Below are 21,353 nucleotides of genomic sequence, written 5' to 3'. Positions count from 1 at the left end.
GTTTTCAAATCACTGCTTCAATCCTAAGATACAAACGTACAATTTTTGTTGTTGCTGTTATTGCCCACAGGTCCCTGAGGCCCTGTTTACTTTCTAAAAAATCTTTATTCTCTCTGTTGTCATAGTGGATAATTTCTATTGATCTAACTTTAAGCGCAGTCATTCTTCCCTGTTATAGCTATTCTACTATGAGCCAGTTTTTTACTTACGTTATTATATTTTTCAGTTCTAAAATTTCCACTTGATTTTTTGTATATCATCTATTTCTTTACTGAGACTTTAAATGTTTTCACTTGTTTTGAGCCTGTAAGAGCTTTTTGAAGCATTTTCATTACTATAGCATCTTTAAAATCCTTGTCAGGTAGTTCCAACATCTGTGTCATCTCAGTGTGATGTCTGCTGATTATCTTCTGTCATGTGAATTATGGTTTTCCTGGTTCTTGGTATGATGATGAGTATTATGTTCTGAGACTCTGTTTTCCATTTAAATTACCTAGTTTAGTAGGCAAACTGTTTTGGACTCCAAGCTCACCTTTATGAGCTGTGGCTCAAATGTCAATTTAATTGTTAATGCCTTTTCAGTGATTTGTTCTGCTCCACTTGTGGACTAATCCAGAGGCCAGTTTGAAGCCTGATGGATACCACACCAGAGCTCAGTTCTCAAACCTTTTTCTTTATTGATTCTGATCACTTTCAGAGGTCTGTCCAGGGTTTTAAACACCGATTGTAGGAAATCTCTTTATCTAACTCCCTTCTCTTCATAATCTTTCCTCTACTTTAGATGAGAGGGAAAGGAGAACTGCCTCATTATTGCAGTGTGGTGATAGTGAACAAGGCTTTGTCCACAGTCTCTGGAATTGTAACACCAGTTGAGAGAGGTAGGGGTGCCCTTTTTACTGCAGGGCAGGCATGGAGGACATCACTGTGTGTGCAACCTCTACAACTCTGACACCTGATGAGAGCAGTGAGGAAATATTTCTCATGATGTTCACCTGGAATAGGGTAGATACAATAAAAATTGGGACTTCCTTGGTGGTTCAGTGGTAGAGAATCCGCCTGCCAACGCAGGAGTTGTGGGTTCTGTCCCTGAGTGCAGACGATCCCCTGAAGAAGGAGATAGTACCTCACTCCAGTATTCTTGCTGGAAAATCCCATGGACATAGAAGCCTGGTGGGCTACAGTCCATGGGGTGACCAAGAGTCGGACACAACTGAAGTGACTTAGCATGCATGCATGTTCCAATAAAACTTTATTTACAAAAACAGTTGAGCTGAATTTGGCTAGAGGGCAGTACTTTGCTGACCTCTAGTCTAGGCCTGCAAATCTGTAAAAATAGTGTGGCTAAAGGAAAAGCAACACTGGACAAGATGGGTAGGAATACATGTTCCATAAAGATATAAGAAATTATATCTTGCTCTATTTTGTATTCTACTTTGATAAAACTTTGGAGACTTTCTACCATTAGTGAGTACATGGATTTAGTCTTTCAATAAACCTAAGGAGATTTTCTAATGCCCATATTACTTTCTACTTATATGAGCATCATTATTTTCCTAACGTCTGAGTTGCTAAAATTCAGACTCATCTTTCTGATGACTAGTTTTACCTAGTCAAACTGAGTACCCCTACCACCAAGTTTCCCTGCCAAGGGTATGATTAACTTATCTATCCAAAACTGTATTCTTTTCTTGTCCTGCTCATGTTTCCCTTTGGGATTAAGGAATTATCAAATAAAAGAGGGACTGAAACTGAGTAAGACCCTGAGGAGCCCTCCTGGGTACCACATTCCCTCTCTGTCCCCCATCTGTTTGTAGAAAAAGGCTGTAGTCTCCTAGGCCTTGGGGCTAGTGATAAAGAATCTGCCTGCCAATGCAGAAGATGCAGGTTTGATGCCTGGGTGGGAAGATCCCCTGGAGAAGGAAATGGCCACTCCAGTGTTCTTGCCTGGAGAATTCCATGAACAGAGAAGCATGGCGGGCTGCAGACCATGGGGTTGCGAAAGAGTTGGAGATGACTTAGCAACTAAACAACAACAACTCCTAGGCCTTCTGAGTTCCAAAGAGCAGACTTAAAACAGTTACTAAGTAGGGAAGTGAGGGAATGCAGAAATAAAGCAAAAGCAGCAAGTAAAGTGATTATTCAACAGAGCCCTAGTTCCTCCTCAACGGATATACATAACAATCTGATGCATATCTTTGAGTTGTTTGGCAAAAACTAAGACCCTCACCCAGGTGGAGGATGGCGACCACAAGCACACAGACCCTAGATTAGCTAGAATCATTGCTGATTAAGAGTGCTGAAACAGCCTGTCACCTCACCACCAACCAATAGAAGCAAGTCCACAAGCTGCAACCACCACTCAAATGTTGCCTTTAAAAATGCTCCCCAGAAAACCATTGGTGGGTTCAGGTCTTCTGAGCAGGAGGTGTCTGTTCTCCTTGCTTCGTGTCCTGTAATGAATGCTGTACTTTCCTTCACCACAATCCAGCGTCCCTAGATGGATCTGCTGCATGTCAAGTGAGCAGATCCATGTTTAGTTTGGTAACAACAATCCATAAGTGTACTTGGAATATTGAAGGACTTGTTCTATTATGTATAGAACAAAATGGAAAACTGGATGGAATGGAAAAGATATTCATCTTTTATCAGCTGGAAAGAAAGATGCATGATAGATATAATGGGCAGCTCAGGGTGTGTTTGTCACTTCCACTGTATAATCATAAGAGACTTGATTGAGGTCTTATTTGAATGGCCTAGTGGTTTTCCCTACTTTCTTCAATTTAAGTCTGAATTTTGCTAGCAAGGTAATGCTCAGATCCTTCAAGCTAGGTTTCAACAGTATGTGAACTAAGAAATTCCAGATGGACAAACTGGTTTTAGAAAAGGTAGAGGAACCAGAGATCAGATTGCCAATATCCGCTGGATCACAGAAAAAGCAAGAGAATTCCAGAAAAACATCTACTTCAGTTTCACTGACTATGTTAAAGCCTTTGACAGTGTGGATGACAATGAACTGTGGAAAATTCTTAAAGAGATGGGAATACCAGATCACCTTACCTGCCTCCTGAGAAACCTGTATGCAGGTCAAAAAGCAACAGTTAGTACTGGACATGGAACAATGGACTGGTTCAAAACTGGGAAAGGAGTACATTAAGGCTGTATATTGCAACCCTGCTTATTTAACTTCTGTGCAGAGTATATCATGTGAATTTCTGGGTTGGATGAATAAAAAGCTGGAAATAAGACTGTCAGGAGAAGTATCAAAAACCTCAGATGTGCAGATGATACCACTTTAACGGTAGAAAGGGAAGAGGAACTAAAGAACCTCTTGATGAAGGTGACACAGGAAAGTGAAAGAGCTGGCTTAAAAGTGAACATTCAAAAAAACTAGATTATGGAATCTGGTCTTACCACCTCATGGCAAATAGATGGAGAAAAAATGGAAACGATGACATATTTTATTTTCTTGGGCTCCAAAATCACTGTGGATGGTAACTGCAGCCATGAAATTAAAAGCTGCTTGCCCTTTGGAAGTAAAGCTATGGCAAACCTAGACAGTGCATTAAAAAGCACAGACATTACTTTGCTGACAAAGGTCCATATAGTCAAAGCTATGGTTTTTTCCAGTAGTCATGTATGGCTGTGAGAGTTAGACCATAAAGAAGTCTGAGCACCAAAGAATTGATGCTTTTGAATTGCGGGGCTGCAGAAGACTCTTGAGAATCCCCTGGACAGTAAGGAGATCAAACCAGTCAGTCCTAAAGGAAATCGACCCTAAATATTCATTGGAAGGATTGATGCTGAAGCTGAGGCTCCAATCCTTTGGCCACCTGATGTGAAGAGCAGACTCACTGGAAAAGACCCTAATGCTGGGAAAGACTGGGGGCAGGAGAAGGAAGCAACAGAGGATAAGATGATTGGATGGCATCATCAACTCAAAGGACATGAGTTTGAGTAAATTCTGGGAGAAAGTAAAGGACAGAGAAGCCTGGCATGCTGCAGTGCATGGGGTCACAAAGAGTCAGACATGACTTAATGACTGAACAACAACACGATGTGTTTAACATTTCTTCTGTGAAAAAATAAGGGTTTTTCCTCATACCTCTGAGTTTTAATTTACTTATTACATAAGTGTATATTCTACCACCACTGAGAAACATTTTATAATCCAGAGAAAGAAAATCACCTCTTAAGACAACTTCTATGATTAAAGACAGTGTCATATCTTTTTGTCTTTTTATACTGTACATGGGGCTCTCAAGGTAAGCATGCTAAAGTGGTTTGCCATTCTATTCTCCAGTGGACCACGTTTTGTCAGTCGACTCATTGGAAAAGACCTGATGCTGAGAAAGATTGAAGGCAGGACGAGAAGTGGACGACAGAGGATGAGATGGATGGATGGCATCACTGACTTGATGGACATGAGTTTGAGCACGCTCCGGGAGATGGTGAAGGACAGGGAAGCCTGGCGTGCCACAGTCCATGGGGTCACAAAGAGTCGGACACGACTAGAGCGACTGAACAACAACTACAGTACCATAATGGATGTGAGAAAACAATTACGCTCATTTTCAAGGATTAGAGCATACCTATATAGATTTTAATTGATTACACAGACATGTAGTTTTATGTTCTTATGACATCACTGAGCCATATTTATGACTTATTTGACCTTAGATTCTTAGTCAACACTCTATCCTGAGCTAAGCAATTATGGGAAGGGAGAAGGAGAAGGGGCAGTGAGGCTTACTGGACATACACAAAAAAGTCAGGGGAAAAGTTGCTCAGTTTTGGTCTACAATAACCAGGACTCACACCAAGAACACAGCTGCCCTTCATAAACATTGTTAGCAGTCAGTGAACAGAGATTGATAATTTTGGGGTGGTCAACAAGAGAAAATTCTGCATACTCTAGGGAGTCCTGGAGATGAAAGTGAATGTTCTAGTCAGAAGTTACAGCTCTTTAATGGAAAGCTGCTGTTCTAATATCAAATTAAAGCAAAATTTTAATTGCAAGCAACCTAGTTTTTACTGTAATTATGTGCTTGAGACAGAACCCATTGAATCTTAAAGGTCAGCATTTATCATTTTTCATCTAATTTTGCAATGCCTTTCTCTATTTCAGGCTGCTTACCATTAAGTGTTCTTGAGTAATCTCACATCTGGAGCAGGACTGAAAACCCCTAAGTGACTTCAGGTTCCTTCCTAGTTCAATGAGAAGGACTTCCTTGTGGGTGCAGTGGATTTACTGAAATGTATGCTTCAGGGAGCCTCATTTAGACAGATTCTTTCAAAGACCCTGGGAGGAGGTGGACTTGTGCAGCATGTTCAACTGGTTAAAATTTGCAAAATCTGTCCACAGAGAGAAAGATAGCTGTCTCTTCCCACTTGAAACTCCCTCCCATTCACCTCACGTCCCCAGTGTTGGTATCAATCTTGGGAGGAAATAAAGTGGTTTTCAACATGGTCTTAATAAACCATGTTGAATAAAATAAAATAAACTTATAAATAAAATAAACTTATTAAGTGGTCTTCCCTGAGGTCCTGTTATGGGAAAATTAAGCAAGGAATTAATTTAGTTTAGATTTAGAGGTATATATTTATGTGCTCATGGTTGCTTTTGCACAGTTATTTTTGTGACATAAATATAGGTACACGACAGGAGGTTGCATTGTGATATGAATGTGCCCCATGGAAAAGTGGAATCAGTTCTCAGTGATGCCTAATCAACACAAAAGTTCTCTTCTATTATTAATAACCTCAAAAATGTAACATATACAATTAAAATTGTAGCATAAAACAGCTATACGCTCCATTCTTTTTTATTGGATGAGAATCACATGAAATAAAACTTACACAAATTCCCTTATGTAAGGCACTAGCTTATAGCAGTACTACAAACACTAGGTATGTCCGTATGTGAAGTTGAAAATGTTATGTATCACAAATATGAATAATTAAAAACAAAATTTTGTTGATAAAAAATCTGATTTAATCTTTCCATTCTCTTTATTAAAAAATTACAAAATCATTGTCAATTCACTTTATAGAAAATATGACAAACTGTAATCAAAGAGTATGCAGCTAAGAAATGTGAGGAAACAGTATTATAAAGTGTTAGGCTGATAATAAAAATTTTTAATTTTTCTGGAATTTTGTGTTTGCGGTATTTGTCAACTTCATAAAATTGGTAATTTGTTGGGATTTTTTTTCATTATACATAGTTGATCCTTATTATCACAGATTCTATATTTGCAAATTTGCCTGCTAGCTAAAATTTATTTGTAACCTCAAAATCAATATTTTATATGCTTTCAGGTCACTTGTGGACAAGTGTAATACAGTGAAAAATGGGAGCCTCCTAAACACAAACTCTCTGCTAAGGTCAAATAAAGTGCCATTTACCTTCTTGTTTCAGTTCTCATACTATGAACAAGGGTCTTTTTTACGGTCTATTTAGTGACTTTTTTTTTTCCTGCATTTTTGTGCTTTTTGTTGGCAATTTCACTGTTTAAAATGGCCCATAAGTGTGGTGCTGAAGTATTCCTAAGCTGTTCAGGGTTCCTAAGTACTAGAAAGCTATGAGATGCCTCCCAGAGAAAAATATGTGTTAGGCAAGTTCTACTCAAGTATGAGTTATTGTGTTGTAAGTTATGAGTTCAACGCTGAGTCAACAATACATATTTGGTGTTTTCAAAGAGAAAAACACATAGAACAAGTTTATACACTGATTAACTGATCAGAGACTTAAAGGCACTTAGGAGGAATGTGTCAGTATTCACTAATTCTGTGTGACTCTATAGAACACAACTGAAGCAAATAATGAGAATCGAGTGTATTTATTCTAATATCCAGTTTTATACTTGTATTTCTTTACATAAAAGAGAGTATTAAAAACTAGAGGCTTCAAGCCCATTCCTTAAATCTGGATCCATGTCTGGTCAAGAGCCTTCATTTCCCTCTCATGAGAGCTTTGCTACTTTCCAGTTATTGCCTCACTGGAATTGAGACTAGGATTCTAGAAGAGGAATCTACAGCCTGGGACTTCATAGTCAGGGCCCAAATCCCCAATTATTGCACTATAACTATGGGAAACCCAGATTTATTTTAAAATTTGGAAAATTGTTTCTATAATTATGCTATGTATATTGTGATTTAGGGCAGAGTCAAACTATAATAAAATTTTCCCTTTCTTAGGAAGAAAAGAGTATATTTCTAGAAACAGAAAATTACTGAGGAAACGGAGCAACATTGGGGCCGATATACCTAAATTAAATAGAGTCAAATCTAAGTTCAACTTACATTCAAGAAAGTAAAAAGATACTTTATTAGGTGGTGCTACTCTCAAAAGATAAAATGATTTTAGGGAACAGCATCTAGATTTCCATCAGCTGCTCATTTTATTTCTAGATAGTAAATGTTAAGGATCTCATATGCATTCACATATATCTCTAATAAGGAATGATGTTTTAAAAACCTGTATTATTGATAATCAAGATGATATAAATACAAGAAATATTTAAACTTCAAAATGACAAAATGTAGATAGAATTGTGCTAAGTGCATTGCTAGGAATTTAATAAATTCCTCTACAGCCATCAGATATCTCAAGATGATTTTAAACTCTTGTGAAGAAACCTAAAATCCCAAATCAGATGCTGTCAAGGATTTTAAAAGAAGGAACTAAATTTTCAGTTTACTAACATTAAGTGGTTTGCTAGTAACAATTATACTAACTAAGGTGAATGACTATTAAGCAACTACAGCAAAATGGCATCCAGATTGGGAATGAAGAGATAAAGATGTTAATGAGCATATGACATGAAAATTTATATAGAAAATCTAATGTGATCTACCAAAAAAAAGCTGTTAGAATATATGAGTTTAGTAAAGCTGCAGGATACAAGATCAACATTAAAAAATTAGGCTTTTATTATGTTGAAGCAGTTCCTTCTATTCCTACTTTGCTGAGTGTTTTTATCATGAAGGGTACAGAATTTTGTCAAATGCTTTCTCTGCATCAGTTGAAATGATCATGCGTTTTTTTTCCTTTATTTGTTGATGTGGCATACTACAATGATCAGTTTTCATATGTTGAACCACCTATGCATTTCAGGAAGAGGTGCACTGTTGTCTATCACAGATCTGAGGCTGGGAATGGATAGCTTCTACTGTGCTGAGAGCTGAAACTGACAAAAATTAACTGCAATTTATGGTCCAAACTTTCCCCTGGAGCTGTAAGCCTTCAACAGACTTCAAAGTTCCAAAGTAGTTATATCAGATGGTTTCTGCCAGTGCAACAGTCTAGGTAGGGAGACAAATTCCTGGTGCTTCCTACTCCACCATCTTTTTGGAATCCCTCTGCAGATAATCAGTTTTTAAATAGCACACTAAAATGTGTTTGATAATCAGGGGTATATGATCACTACATGATTATTTTGATGATATTAAAGAACTACTGTTAGTAATCTTAGATATGATTAGCATGTGGCTATTCTTTTAAAAAGTAAAAATTCATCCTGAAATATTTACAAATGAAATGATAAAATGTCTGGGATTTGCTTCAGAATGATCCTGGATATGCAAGGGGTGTGGTAGAAGAGATGAAACAAAGTTGACCAAGAAATGGTAACTGTTAAAGCTGGGTTATGGGTACTAGGGGTTCAATGGTCTCTCACTTTACATAAGTTGAAGTTTCCACAACAAAAGCCTTTTTTTTTTTTTTTAATTTAAGGAGTGATAAAGGTGGCTGGTGGCTCAGTTGGTAAAGAATCTGAGTGCAATGAGGGAGACCTGGGTTCCATCCTTGGGTTGGGAAGATCTCCTAGAGGAGAGCATGGCAACTCACTCCAATATTCTTGCTTGAAGAATTCCATAGACACAGGAGCCTGGCAGGGGGCAGTCCACGGGGTCGCAAAGAATTGGACATGACTGAGTGACCATGTACATAGGAAAAATGTGTATAATAGCAATAGGGGAAGTAGTAAAATACCCAAATGATGAGTCAGAGATACAAATATCAAAACAACAAAATGGAGGGATAAAATAAATTGTGTGTGTCTGTTTGAAGATACTCTCAGAATGTTACCAGACTTTAAGCTTTCTGAGGGCAGACACCATACCATGTCCATTTGGTTGACCCTAAGTCCCTAACAATGTACCTAATGCCTAGGATATCCAATACATCCAAATACTTGTTGAATAAATGAAAAAATAAACAATTCTATGAGACCTACACACCCACATGCAAGGGCTCCATAAAATCTGTAAGATTCCAAATAATGTAGCTTTTAATAATGCTTAGAAAGCTTCCTTTAATAAATCTTTTTTACTTTCTATCACCACCTTTGTCCTCAGCTGACTTCCAGTAGAGTAATCCCCTCTTTCATTTCATGAAAGCTACCCTTGCCACCATATTCACTTACCACTTCTTTTTCTTTCCTCATTGAACCTGTTTATAATATCTTGGGAAAGATATTCTTTGTCAGTATATTCTTAGGTCTTAATTCTGAAAAACTCTTTCCTTTTCCCTAACTGATTTCACCTCAAACTAACATCTTTCAAACAGGGAAAAGTCCTGAAAGTTTCTCTTTACTCCAATTGTTTTAAGCATTTAATGAATATCTTAATATAGCTAGAAAGAGAAGTTGCTGAGTCATGTCCAACTCTTTGCGACCGCATGGACTGTAGCCTACCAGGCTTCTACGTCCCTGAGGTTTTCCAGGCAAGAGTACTGGAGTGGGTTGCCATTTCCTTCTCCAGGGGATCTTCCTGACCCAGGGATTGAACCCAGGTCCCCTGCATTGCAGACAGACGCTTTACCATCTGAGCCACCAGGGAAGCCTTAATATAGCTAAGTTAATGACATTTTTGAATGAGTTATAATTATTACCACTTCTGGTTTTATTTTGGTTCTCATTTGGGCAGAAATACACTGAATTACTCAGTAAAACACACAACTCTGAAGGCACTAGATAAAAGATCTGATCTCATGGTGAGTATACTAGTGCACGAATGAAGTTTATAGTTATAGTCTGGCTTTAAATCTATGTAAAAAAATTGTCCTGTTGAAGAGAAAGGGGGTTAGACACATCCTGTGTTAGAGTGGAGGGTTACCCCATAATCTGAAAAATATGTTAACAGCCTCAACAATGCATTCCTAGTGTGACTTGGCCACTTTCCATTCCAAAGACCATACACAGTCACTGGAATCCATATAGGAAAAGAGAAATCTACATTATCTCCAACCAGTCTACTTTTGAAAGGAAAAACAAAGCTCTATTCTCTTTTAAAAAGTAAAATATTCTCTATTTTCACAGCTTTTAGTTTTCTTTCTCTCAATAAAGGGAAAATTATCAACCTACCAATTTCCAAGAAAAGTTCTATTCAAAACACAAATAAACAAAGCAAAGCAAAGCCCCCGAAGCAAGCCACACACACACAAAAAACAAAACCCACTTTCAACTATTGCTACTTTCTACATACTTAGATTCTATAACTGGATGGAAATCTAATATTGAAACCAAACTTCACTGTACTATATGACTGTAAGTCAAGTAGGATTTTCATGAAACATGATGGATATTTGCTCAATTCAGAGGACTGGAATACTGCAGAAGGAAAGGTTCAGATTTTAAAATGAAACCTATTATGGATTAAGACAGGGGTTTAATCTAGGTTTTTTTTTCTTTGTACTAGGTCTTGCATTATACCAAAATATATCAGGATTTTAAAAAAATGCTTGCTGTGAAAATGAGAAGTCACAAGTTTCATGAGTAGTGTAAGTAAAAATCTAGTAAAACTGAAAATGTTTTCACCTATTCAAACAAACCATTAAAAGTAAATTATAAAATTATCTGAATTATTTATGACTACAGCAAGATATTTCAATGACTAAAATCTCCCAGAGATTTAAAATGTTGAAAATATTTGTTTCTATTGAACCTTTTCCTTATTATTTTCTACTTAGATAAAAATTATTAGCATCTTTATATAATAGTTGGCTGATGGGCTAAAGAAGGAAAGCCTTCTAAAATCTCCATCTATAAGTTATATGAAGTGCTTGTTTTTACTTTGAATATAGGTACCAAAAAGACCTGATGCTGGGAAAGATTGAGGGCAGGAGGAGAAGGGGGCGACAGAGGATGAGATGGTTGGATGGCATCACTGACTCAATGGACATGAGTTTGGGTGGACTCCGGGAGATGGTGGTGGACAGGGAGGCCTGGCGTGCTGCGGTTCATGGGGTCGCAAAGAGTCAGACACGACTGAGAGACTGAACTGAACTGAACCAAAAGTCAAAGATTTTGTCTTTTATCCCCTTTTAGCTTTATTTCCTAGTATATTACTCATTTTCTAAGCCCTGTTGAAGTCTTTTAGAATCTAAGCTGCTTAAATTGCCTTTTAACAGTAATAAAAGGCTTAAAAGTAATAATATGGAAACACCAATAGATTTGAATACCAAGAAAAGATGTAATGGGAAAAAACACAATTACTCTAAAACATCTGTATAAACAGCTCAGCTATTCTGAATAATTCTCTAATCCATTAAGTTAAACCAGTGATAAATCATTCCTTTTTTTAAAATACAATTTATTTATTTATTTGGCTGTACCTGGTCTTAGTTGCAGCATGTGTGATCTGGTTGCCTGACCAAGGATTGGACCTGGGCCCTCCCCTGCACTGGGAGCATAGAGTCTTAGTCACCGGACCACCAGGGAAGTCCCCAAATCATTCTTTTTTAAAAGGAATAAAAATCCAAGTCAGAGAAAGGATCCCTTATGATTTACTGCTCTTGTTTAGTCTCTCAGTCATGTCCAGCTCTTTTATTACCCCATGGACTGCAGCCTGCTGGACTCTTCTGTCCATGGGATTTCCTAGGCAAGAATACTGGAGTGGGTTGCCATTTCCTTCTTCAGGTGATCTCCCCAACCCAGGGATGAAACTGGCATCTCCTGCATTGCAGGCGGATTCTTTACTGCTGAGCCACTGGGGAAGTCCTCCTTACAAATATATATCTTTAATTTTGTTGGAATGGGCGAGAGGATGCTTATTCACCTATATCCAAAGAAGTTGAACACTGAGCGACTGGCAACTTTAACCTCTAAAAAAATAATATGTTAAAAATACAGTTCTTTAAAAATGGAAAAAAATGATCATAAATATATTAAATAATTAAAGAAAAATATTTTTTCTAAAACACATTTTTTCCTATTGAGATTTTCCCCCATCTCCTTGAATATTAAAAAAAAAAAATCACATTGTCTTTTCCAATAGAAAAAAAAAAAAAAAGCAAAAAAGCAAGAATTTTTTAAATAGGTAGTACTTGAATACCTATGCAAAGTTAGGTCCATGTGAAATGATGTTTTGCTATAAGTGATTTACAAGTGAAATTCTCTAAAACAGAACCACTGAAAACAGCACACAGAAGATGAACTCCATGCTACTGGTGAGAGCACTTGGCCACTTAAAAACCAAAAGGAAAAAAGAAACTAGAGCAAGTGTAGGTACTCGTTACAGTGAGGGGAGCTAAACTATGGCCAAATCATAGTTTAAATATAACTTTCGTGGGGTGAAAACTTAATGAATATGTGGAAATGGAAGAAACTCAGAAACCATAGTTATTTCCATTTTAAATGAGGATGATAGTTCTGCACCACCAGCTGTTTATAGTTCACTGAATGAGGTTCTAGTTGATAGGAGATAATTACCTCTTCCCTACAGGAGGCAAATGTTGCTCATTCTACAGACACCTCTGATGAATGGCCATGGGGGCATGAGACAAGAGAGCATGCCAAGATCAGTTTTGTTTTTAATGATCTCTTGAAGCACTTGATTTTCTACTTTTTTCCTATTTAAGTATATGAAAATGCGCATCTTAAAATATACAAAATAAAGTCACTGGCTATTATTCTGCTTTTATAAGACACCTTAATTTTCAAAGGGAAACAGAGTGAGTATACACAGAAAGCATACCATCACTAGAAATGGATGGGGATGATCATCTCAACTTCAAGCATTTGGAGTGTTACAGAATTCTGTTTACTAATTCATTGTTTTCCCCTGATGACTGCATTCTAACTTTAAGTTTCTTTTCAGTTAATAATACCCTATTACCCCAGTCCTTCCAGTTCCTTCAGCCTCTTGGAAAGTCTCATCTATTCAATCTTCCCAAACTCGCTCAAATTCCTTTCTTCCCTTCCAATGCAAAGTGCCACATACTTAAATATTTCTCACCTGCAATATTGTCTTTATATCCTAACCAGTGACCCCCAACCTTTCTGGCACCAGGGACTGGTTCAGTGGAAGAAAATTCTTCCACTGATCCAGGGGGAGGAGAGATGGTTTCAGAATGATTCAAGCACATTACATTTATTGTGCACTTTATTTCTAACCTAATGACAAAGGTACTGATTGGGGTTGCTGTTGTTTTAGTTGCTAAGTTGTGTCCAACTCTTTGTGACCCCGTGGACTGTAGCCCACTATGCTCCTCTGTCCATGGGACTTCCCAGGCAAGAATACTGGAGTAGGTTTTCATTTCCTCCTCCAGGGAACTTTCCAACCCAGGGATCGAACCTGTGTCTCCTGCATTGGCAGGCAAATTCTTTACTGCTGAGCCACCAGGGAAGCCCCTGGAGGTTGGGGACTCCTGTCCTAGACAGTCGCCTTCTTTCAGTCTCTGCCAATGAATCCAGTTCCAGCAAAATTCCACTTTTCAGATTAGTATAACTAAAGCACCACTCTTATCATGATACTCTTATGTACAAAAATTTTTCAAAAGTAGGTTGTGGCTCTAAAATAGAAAAGGTATATGGTATATTAAGCCAAAAAAAAAATTCAAAAGTAAATCAATTCCATCTTTACAAACGTTTTAAGACTGGGTAAGCATGTAAAAGAACTAGAAGAAAACACACACAGAATGAAGAGAGAACATTTAAAAGGGCCTGGGACTTGGAGTTTACCCTTGATTTATATTTCCTGTTTGTTGTTATAATGATGTTAGGCAATAAGTAAAATCTTTAGGCAACCATTTGCCGCTTATGCACCATAAAGCTTAACCTGTACACAAGGACCTCGGCAATCTGGCTCCCAAACCTACCTTTTCCAACTCCCCTTTTCACACAACCAAAACCCCAGACAAACTGAAATATCCTGTTTCTCATTGGGTTCCTGTACTGCTCTTTCCCAGGCAGGAGCTTTACTCACATCATCTGAAGTCGGACGTAACTGAGCGAATGAACACCAGCACACAGCATGCCGTAGCTAGTACACTCTTCTCCATTTCTGACGTCTAAATCCTACATGTGTATCCTTTACAGCTCGGTCAAATAATATCTTTTCCACAAAGCTATCTGTGACATCTTCCTCCAATGAGCATTTCATCATATCTCATATGTGCAGCACTTCCTACCTTGCACTATAGTTTTTGTGTGGGCATGTGTCAGAAGTAGCCCCTATGAGGGCAGGGATCTTGTTTTAGCCATCTTTATATTCCATTCAAGGCACGACATAGTGTCTTTTTGAATAAACATGTAAAATGAATGGACAAATACTTTCAAAAAGCAAGGGCTAGAAAGACTAAAAACCAGCAGCAGCTCTTAGTTTTAATGTTTCTCCTCCTATTTTTTCACTCGAATTTATTTATTAACCTAACCTTCTTACCTGAAGATACGTTATTCTCCGCTGCACCAGCTCTGTCAGATCTTTGGCCTCTTTTTCCCGCCAATCACCTGCTCCATCTGTTTGACTGAGGTAGTATAAATCCGTCATTATAGACCTATAAAAACCAAACAACAATGGGGGTCTAACTTATTTGTACTTCATCTGTACAGGATTATACAAAAATCATAAGATAAGATGAGTCAAATTCTTCATAAAGATTGATGCTCATGCTGATGCTGGTACTTACCTTTTATTTTCTATCAAGATTGCGAAATTCAACAATCTAGTTTCTAGCATCCAAGATTCATTCCTACAGTAAATCTTTACTATTGAGAAAAATAAATCTTTCTTTTTCTAGGCCAGTTATGTATACTTATATCTCAACACAGAGCACTTCAGAGATTAGAGAGAAGTGGATATCCACAGCAAAGAAACAGGCAGATTAACATAAGGGAGAGAAACACGTTGGTGCCAGTATTTGAATATTACCTTTTTGTTCCCTCTATTGTCACTTTCTGTACCCTGTTAAATTTCCTCTTCATACTTGGAAAAAGATGAGAGGAAAATCTCGGCACAACTCTGACACAATAGTTGAAACCAAAGGTCAGCAAACATTTTTCTATAAAGGGCCAGTCAGTAAATATTTTAGGCTTCCTGGGCTTCTGCTGCTTTTGAAGCAGGAAAGCTGCCATGGACAATAGGCAGGAAAAAAATGTGTGTATGTTCCAATAAAACTTTATTCACAAAACCAGGCTATGAGCCAGATTTGGCCCTTGGGGCATAATTTGACAATTCTTGGTCTAAATTAATAAAATGATTGTTAAGATACTTTGCCATTCTGCATAGAATTGGTAGTGTCAATTAAAACATGCTGAATTTCCTTCAAAGTAAACTAAAATGCTCAGTATACTAGGTAAGAGAAACTTGATGGCTGGTGCAGATGGTTTTACTTACATTACATTAAATACACGCTATGACTTACCTTTACCAATAAAGAAAAGTAAAAAGCAAGTCCCCTCCTTCTCTAACAACCCCCAACAACCTATCAGCAAAAATTGAAACAGGTTTTGACTAGGCATTACCATTGGCATTGCTATCAACTGAGCCACCATCTTCTCTCACCTGAATTGTTACAGTAACCTCTGAACAGGTGGAGGAAGAGATTGTAGACAATCTCTACAGTCTACTCTCAACATAGCAGCCAGATCCTGTCAAAATGCCAGTCAAATGATGTTATATCTTTGCTCTTATGAACTGGCTCTTCATCTCACTTAGTCAAACTCGAAGTTATTACTTTGAATTACAAGACCGCAGACAATATGGCCTCCTTTACCATATCTCATTCCTACTACTGTCCTCACTGTGGACTCTATTTCAGCCACGTAATCTTGTTATTAACCCCAGAACACGTCAGCCTTGTTCCTATTTCAGGGCCTTTGCATTTGCTCTTCTTGCTCCTGGAATGTTGCTTTCCCAGATATCCATCCACACGGCTCACCCAAATATCCTTTAAATCTGTGCTCACTTTCTGTTTTAAAAGGCTTTCCAGACTCCCAATTAAAATTAATTCAATACCCAGTTACCATCATATCCCTTGATTTTCCTTCTTTTCCTTCCCTGCTTTATTTTTCTCCAAGCAATTATCATCTTTTGATATACATCGCTTACTTCTTTATTTTATTATCTTTCTCCACCTTCTAGCAGAGAAGGCAATGGCACCCCACTCTAGTACTCTTGCCTGGAAAATCCCATGGACGCAGGAGCCTGGAAGGCTACAGTCCATGGGGTTGCTAAGAGTCAGACACGACTGAGCGACTTCACTTTCACTTTTCCCTTTCATGCACTGGAAAAGGAAATGGCAACCCACTCCAGTGTTCTTGCCTGGAGAATCCCGGGGACGGCGGAGCCTGGTGGGCTGCCGTCTATGGGGTCGCACAGAGTCGGACACGACTGAAGCGACTTAGCAGCAGCAGCAGCAGCAGCAGCCACCTTTTAGAACTTAAGCTCCATGATAGCAGAGTACTTTTCAAACCCGCCAACCACCACAAATCAGCCGACAGAACAGTGCTGATCACATAGAAAATGTCCAGTAGACATTTTTGAATGGATAATTAAATGAAAAAGTAGCAAAAAATTCTTCAAGAATTTTAGATGAGATAATATTGATAGTTTTTATCTTTTGCAAATCCAATTTTGTGCTAGAGAACTTCTGGGAATAATCCTTAACTAACTATAACTCCAGCTTTATTCCTTTACCATATTTTGTATTAACTCTTCCATTTAGAGAATGCTTATTAAGTATGTACTATTTGTTTCTGAAAATTATAAAATTAGACATTTATTTCTGTTTATCAGAAAAGTATACAGTTGGTCCTTGAGAAACTCAGAGATTAGGGGTACCCACGCCACACACAGTTGAAAATGCATTTAACTTTTTGATTTGCCCAAAGCTTAACTATTAATAGCACTAGCACTACTGTTGACCAGAAGCCTTACTGAGCACATAAACATATTTTGTATGTTACACATACAACAAATATCAAAGTAAGGAGTCCAGAGTACAAAAATGTGGACACCATTCATTGTAAATATGCAAATCAGAAAGATTCCAAATCAGAGGAGAAAAAGCTTTGAGAGCCAGATAGGTCTCTCAGTTTGGGATCTACCTCTTACTAGCTTTTTTTTTGACATCTTTGAGATATAGTTACTTCATTTTAAAATAAGTATTATAATACCTGCCATATAGTTTTTTAATATCTGCCATAGTTTTTTAAAGGATTAATGATAATATAAACAAAGTAGTAATATATGTGGTGGTTGCTTGCTGCAAACTGAACGTCTGTGGTCCCCTTAAATGCATACATTGAAACAATGCCCAGTGTGATGGTATTCAAGAGTCGGACCTGTGGGAAGTGCTTAGGTCATGAGAGTAGAGCCCTTATGAATGAGATTAGTGCTATTATAAAACAGACCCAACAGAACTCTCTAGCCTCTCTGCCACACTGAGGGCATGGTGAGAAGGCACCCTCTATGAAGCAGAAAGAGGTCACTCATCAGACACCAAATCAGCCAGTATCTTGATCTAGGACTTCTCGGCCTCCGGAATTGTGAGAAATAAATCTCTGTTGTTCATAAGTCATGTATCTGTGGTATTTTTGTCACAGTAACCCAAATACACTAAGACATTGCTATTTATGCTAAAATGACTCAGAGAGTTGCTTCAGAGCTTTTACCTTGTGTCTGAGGAGGACCTACTAATGATTCTACAACTAAGAGGAAGGATCCATTGGGTATGAGGATGACAGTATATGTGGGACTAATGGCCAGTCAGAAAAATGACCCAATAGAGAGTGCTTTATAGCACCCTGAAGAAAGGGACTGATCAGTAAGGACTCATTTAACAGATAATGAAACCAGCCCTTAACAACTATGACTTCTGTAGGAGTATATGACAGCCTCAGTTCTCTTTTATTCCTGGTTCTTAACTAAATGATAAACCATTTAGGAACAAAGAAATGGTAGCTCAGTGGAAAAGTTAAATTTTTATTTACTGTCATAGAAAACCATCAGAACTATATACAATAAACAGAGAATATCTGGTAATAGACCCTTTGAATAAAGCAAAATATTAATAATATACAAATAAAAATTCAAAATCATAGCTACAGTTTAGAATATTCACCCAACTAAGAGTGCAACAGTTTTATACAATGCTTTGGAATAACAGGGTCATCTGTGAACCATTTCAGGCATTTGTTGAATGTGTCAACATTATTCACACACAGGACACTTCACAGCTTGACTATTTCCATGTTTACCCTTTTAAAATAGGGCAAGAATCTAATACGTGATGCTTTATCTATTTTTATACTTATTATTCCAACCTAAGATTCAAAACACTTCTTTTCATTGAAAGAGTAATTTTAGTTGGAAAAACCATATCTACAACGTAATGCCTCCCTAAGAAATTAACTTACAGCCTTATACACTGAACAGAGGTTCAGGTTTTTTTCAGATTACAAAACTGAGGCGCCTATGGACTATCATGTAGTCTACAATATCATTTTATAGTTTCTAGGGGAAAAGTCACCATTCGTATGAAATTGTGTGACTTGATCATGGAAACAGGAGATGTCTTTAACTATAATGGTGTTATAGGGCTCTTGAATTTTATTTAAATTATTTTCTCGGTTTTATAAGGCCTCTTTTCCATTACTCTCATATTATTTTTTACATTTCATAGGTCTCATCATATCCAAACACGGTCATTTGCTTTTTCCTATCCATTAAATAGGAGTAATCACAATTTTTCTTGCAAATCTCAACTTTAAATAACAGTGTTGTTTCTGGAGAGGTAATACAGCGGGATAAATAACCAGTCTATCAGCAAATGTTGAAGGAATAAAGGAAATTCAATATGCTCTGCATGGTGTTACATTAAAGATAAACATACACACAGACAAATAGCAATACATTCCATGACAGTCACTATACAGTCTCAAGCAGGTAAAAACTACATTAGGTATAATTTAGAGGGGAAAATTCTTTGAAATGTAAAAATTGGCATGGTTCATGCTTTCATGTCATAGTAATCAAATCATTACTTTACCACTGGGAATGAAAGCTGATCTCTACAGTTTTTTAATAAATTAGAAAACATAAAAGTGAATGTTTTTACCAAGCTACATCAGTACTAAGTCTTAGCAATCAATTATTCATATTCATCTTAATCTCTGTCAAGAAAGCAGAAACCAGTCTCATAACTAGAAGACCAAAGACCAAAAACATAGGACACTAATTTTTTATGATGATGCAGTCAGAATCACAAAATAAGTCACTCTATTCCTACAGTCAACTAAACTGAGCTTGCTTTGTAAATTGTTTTTTCTTGGCCTCCCCACGCAGATCACGTAAAGAAGACAAGTCCAGGAAATGACTTTAAATTCAACCTACAGTTTGCCCTTGAACAACACAATTTGAATTGTGCAAGTAGTCCAGTTATATGCAGGTTTTTTAAAATAAATATTAGAAAAATTTTTTCAGTCCAGTTATATGCAGGCTTTTTAAAATAAATATTTGAAAATTTTTTTCAGATTTGAGATGATTTGAAAAAACTCACAGATGAACCACATACTATGGAAACAGCAAAAAAAAGTTTTGAGAAAAAGATGTATCATAAATGTGTAAAATATATGCTGGTACTCGTCCATGCTTACATAGGCATAAAGTGAATGATATTTAATATAAAATTAATAATGTGCTAGTTTTCTTACTGTTTTATAACTTTGCTTTCAAAGAATTATATTATTATAGAGTATTCCTTCTTCATAATTAGAGAAACTGCATATTAGCCTATTATCATAGGTTTTTAAAAAAATGTAATATTTCTAATACTGTGTTATGTATATGGCTGTAAAACTGTATGCTATAAAAATTTTATAACAATTCATTTATTAGTCTATAGTCTAGGCTACCACAAAGCAATTATATTGATTATATTCCTCCTTTAAAGCAACCATTATAGCTGTAAATAAATGAATTTTTACACTATCTTTTCATTTTTGCTTTCTACCATAATATGTATAATACTTATAGTGTTTTGTATCTTGTAAAACAGTATAGATGTAGCTACTGAGAGACAATTCATCTTGTAAACAGAGGACATAAACTTCTGGTATCAATATAGTACAGTACTGTAAATGTATTTTGTTTATGATTTCCTTAATAACATTTCCTTTTCTCTAGTTTACTTAATTGTAAGACTACAGTACATAATATTGATACACAACACACAGAACATGGGTTAATCAACTGTTTACATTATCAGTAAGGCTTCTGGTCAACAGAAGGCTATTTATTAGTGACATTTTAGGGAAGTCAAAATGTGAATTTTTGACTGTGCAATGGATTGGTGTCCCAAACCTCCACATTTTTTAAAGGGTCAACTGTAGTTCTTTGCTAATCCAATACTGTTTAGAAGTTACCATCCTGCAAAATTTGTCACCTGTTAGCCAAAGACATGAGGATAATCAAACAGAAAGATTCAGTTTCCCAGCCCGTTACTGGGAAACGTGGTGCCTGAAAACCATTCCATAGAAATTCTGGATTTTCAGTGACTCCATCCTAAAATCAAATCTCCTAGAAGTGTCCCAAAAGCTGATAATCTGGCTGACTTGGTTTTGACTATGAAGATTACCAAAAATCTAGGAGGTGGATAGTGAATCTAAAGTCCTGAGGTATTAAAGCCCGGGAAATATTAATACAAATCCAAGCAAAGGACCAGCAGAACAGCATTGGTCATTTGAGGGTAGAATACACATGTCTGAAGATAAGCAAAAGACCAGACAAACATCTCTGACTCTAAGAGCTGACTCATAGCTGACAAATATCAAACCCTTCTTCCAAAGCTGGCCTACATTTATATTCTTTATGTTTGCTGTTAATTTTCCTATTTTTATACATATTAATATTCACAAAACTGTTTTTAAACGTTCAAGTCTCTCTCAATTATGCCAATGAAGAACCACAAGCAGAGTATTGTTGATATCTGATTCAAAATGCTAAAGAGGGAAACTCCCCCAGACGGCTGGCACAGAAGATGTAATTCAAGCAAGAAAAGCCCAAGGTGAAGGAACTGGCATTTATTAAAGCAAATGTGACTAAGGGAGGGTACACCATGAAACCTAATCCAC

The 21,353-nt window shown here is 37.0% G+C and overlaps 1 protein-coding gene across 50 annotated transcripts in view; it reads right to left on the bottom strand.

Moving 5' to 3' along the window:
* The window catches only part of FUT8 (fucosyltransferase 8), a 367,612-nt gene that overhangs the window by 143,657 nt on the left and 202,602 nt on the right, over positions 1 to 21,353 (bottom strand). For all 50 annotated transcript variants that reach the window (XR_014059426.1, XR_014059425.1, XM_081509992.1 and 47 more), the window contains one exon: positions 14,662 to 14,776. Coding sequence is in view for 48 of the 50 variants with exons in the window: in XM_081509992.1 (XP_081366118.1) it covers positions 14,662 to 14,776 (115 nt within the window). In the remaining 2 variants the exon portion in view is untranslated. The remainder of the gene's footprint in view (positions 1 to 14,661; positions 14,777 to 21,353) is intronic.

The sequence above is a fragment of the Giraffa tippelskirchi genome, chromosome 7, assembly GCF_054371585.1.
Source record: "Giraffa tippelskirchi isolate mGirTip1 chromosome 7, T2T-mGirTip1v1.2.pri, whole genome shotgun sequence".
Classification (NCBI taxonomy): Eukaryota; Metazoa; Chordata; class Mammalia; order Artiodactyla; family Giraffidae; genus Giraffa; species Giraffa tippelskirchi.
Note: the sequence above shows the minus strand (reverse complement) of the source record. Positions and strands in the feature narration are given on the sequence as shown.